At 37.7% G+C, this 1,090-nt stretch overlaps 1 protein-coding gene across 1 annotated transcript; it reads right to left on the minus strand.

Annotated features, from left to right (window-relative positions):
* Window positions 1–209: 209 nt before the first annotated feature.
* On the minus strand, window positions 210–1,009 carry LOC118756532 (odorant receptor 45a-like). Its single transcript, XM_036491292.1, has 3 exons — window positions 614–1,009; window positions 356–511; window positions 210–272 (listed from the first exon to the last, which is right to left on the minus strand). The coding sequence occupies exons 1-3, from the start codon at window positions 1,007–1,009 to the stop codon at window positions 210–212; spliced, it is 615 nt and encodes a 204-aa protein (XP_036347185.1).
* Between the last annotated feature and the right edge of the window lie 81 nt (window positions 1,010–1,090).

Here is a 1,090-nt window from a genome sequence, read left to right on the forward strand (position 1 = left end):
CTAGCAAATCACCATGTTTTATTAAGTTCAAAAGAAGAGTTAATGAAATAACGAAATTGTTTTTTTAATAAAATCGAAAACCGTTCGCAGCAACGTTGGCGCTCTCAATAGAAAAACGAATAATTTATTCAGCTGTTAGTTGCGTACATACTATCGCGCAACGGACGGAGCGGATCAGCTCTGAGATGCCTGTAGTATATTTTATTTATTTATTTTTCTTTTTCCTTCAGTGCGAATAGCATTGCGGTGTATGAGCCAGCTGTTCGAAAAATCTGTGAATAAAGTAGAGTAGAGCAATTCAATTAAAAAAAAATCTGATTAATATGCAAGTAGAATATTGCAACAGAGTTTTTACCCATACAAGTAGACTACGGTTTGCTGTAAAGAAGTAGCCCGTCAAAACTAAAGCACGTTGCGAGCGTATCAATGGTGTGAGATATAAGCGCGAATGCTTTGGCGGTAACTTGTGCCATGGTATGAGCAAATAAATACTTTCACATAATTTCTCGCACTGCAAAAAGGTATTTTATACACATTATATGTATGCCAGATATCGATAAAAATTACTCCATTACAATATAAATACTTATTCACATCTTAAAGTATTAACTACCTCATTTTGCACCTTCTCACCCCCAAAACAATAAATCATTAACTGTATCACAATGGAAGCCAACAGCAGACCCATAAAGGGCACATTAGCTTGATCCGTTATATAAGTAAATTGATAGGCGAGGAAGCAGATGGGCAGCGATGAAAGCGTAACATGCAAGAAAATGATTGGCGCATAAACTGCATCCAGTTCCAATGTAAGTGAAATGATTTCCCGGTGATAGTTGACGAACGCAGCGAATTCAGCTTGAAATTGTGGGTCAGCCATTTGTAGTTGTACAAGATGTTCGAGCTTGAGGCGCATAATTTGCAAATGAGCCGAAATGTTATAGACAAACCAGCCGAATAGGCCATCGACAATACCAGCGGCATTAATGCTGAAGAATTCCAGCAACATGGCGAGAATGGCGGTTAGTATGTAATAGAAGGGTATGGTGTAATCGTAAGGGAATCTGATAAAGTGGCAAACATTAATATT

This window comes from Rhagoletis pomonella, unplaced genomic scaffold (genome assembly GCF_013731165.1).
Source record: "Rhagoletis pomonella isolate Grant_MI unplaced genomic scaffold, Rhpom_1.0 Rhpom_scaffold_10771, whole genome shotgun sequence".
Classification (NCBI taxonomy): Eukaryota; Metazoa; Arthropoda; class Insecta; order Diptera; family Tephritidae; genus Rhagoletis; species Rhagoletis pomonella.

Coding starts and splice junctions, on each gene's coding strand:
- LOC118756532 (XM_036491292.1), bottom strand. CDS start 1,009: ATGTTGCTGGAATTCTTCAGCATTAATGCCGCTGGTATTGTCGATGGC. Junction 512..613: donor GTGAGAAGGTGCAAAATGAG/GTAGTTAATACT, acceptor ACCTTTTTGCAG/TGCGAGAAATTATGTGAAAG. Junction 273..355: donor ACCGTAGTCTACTTGTATGG/GTAAAAACTCTG, acceptor CTTTATTCACAG/ATTTTTCGAACAGCTGGCTC.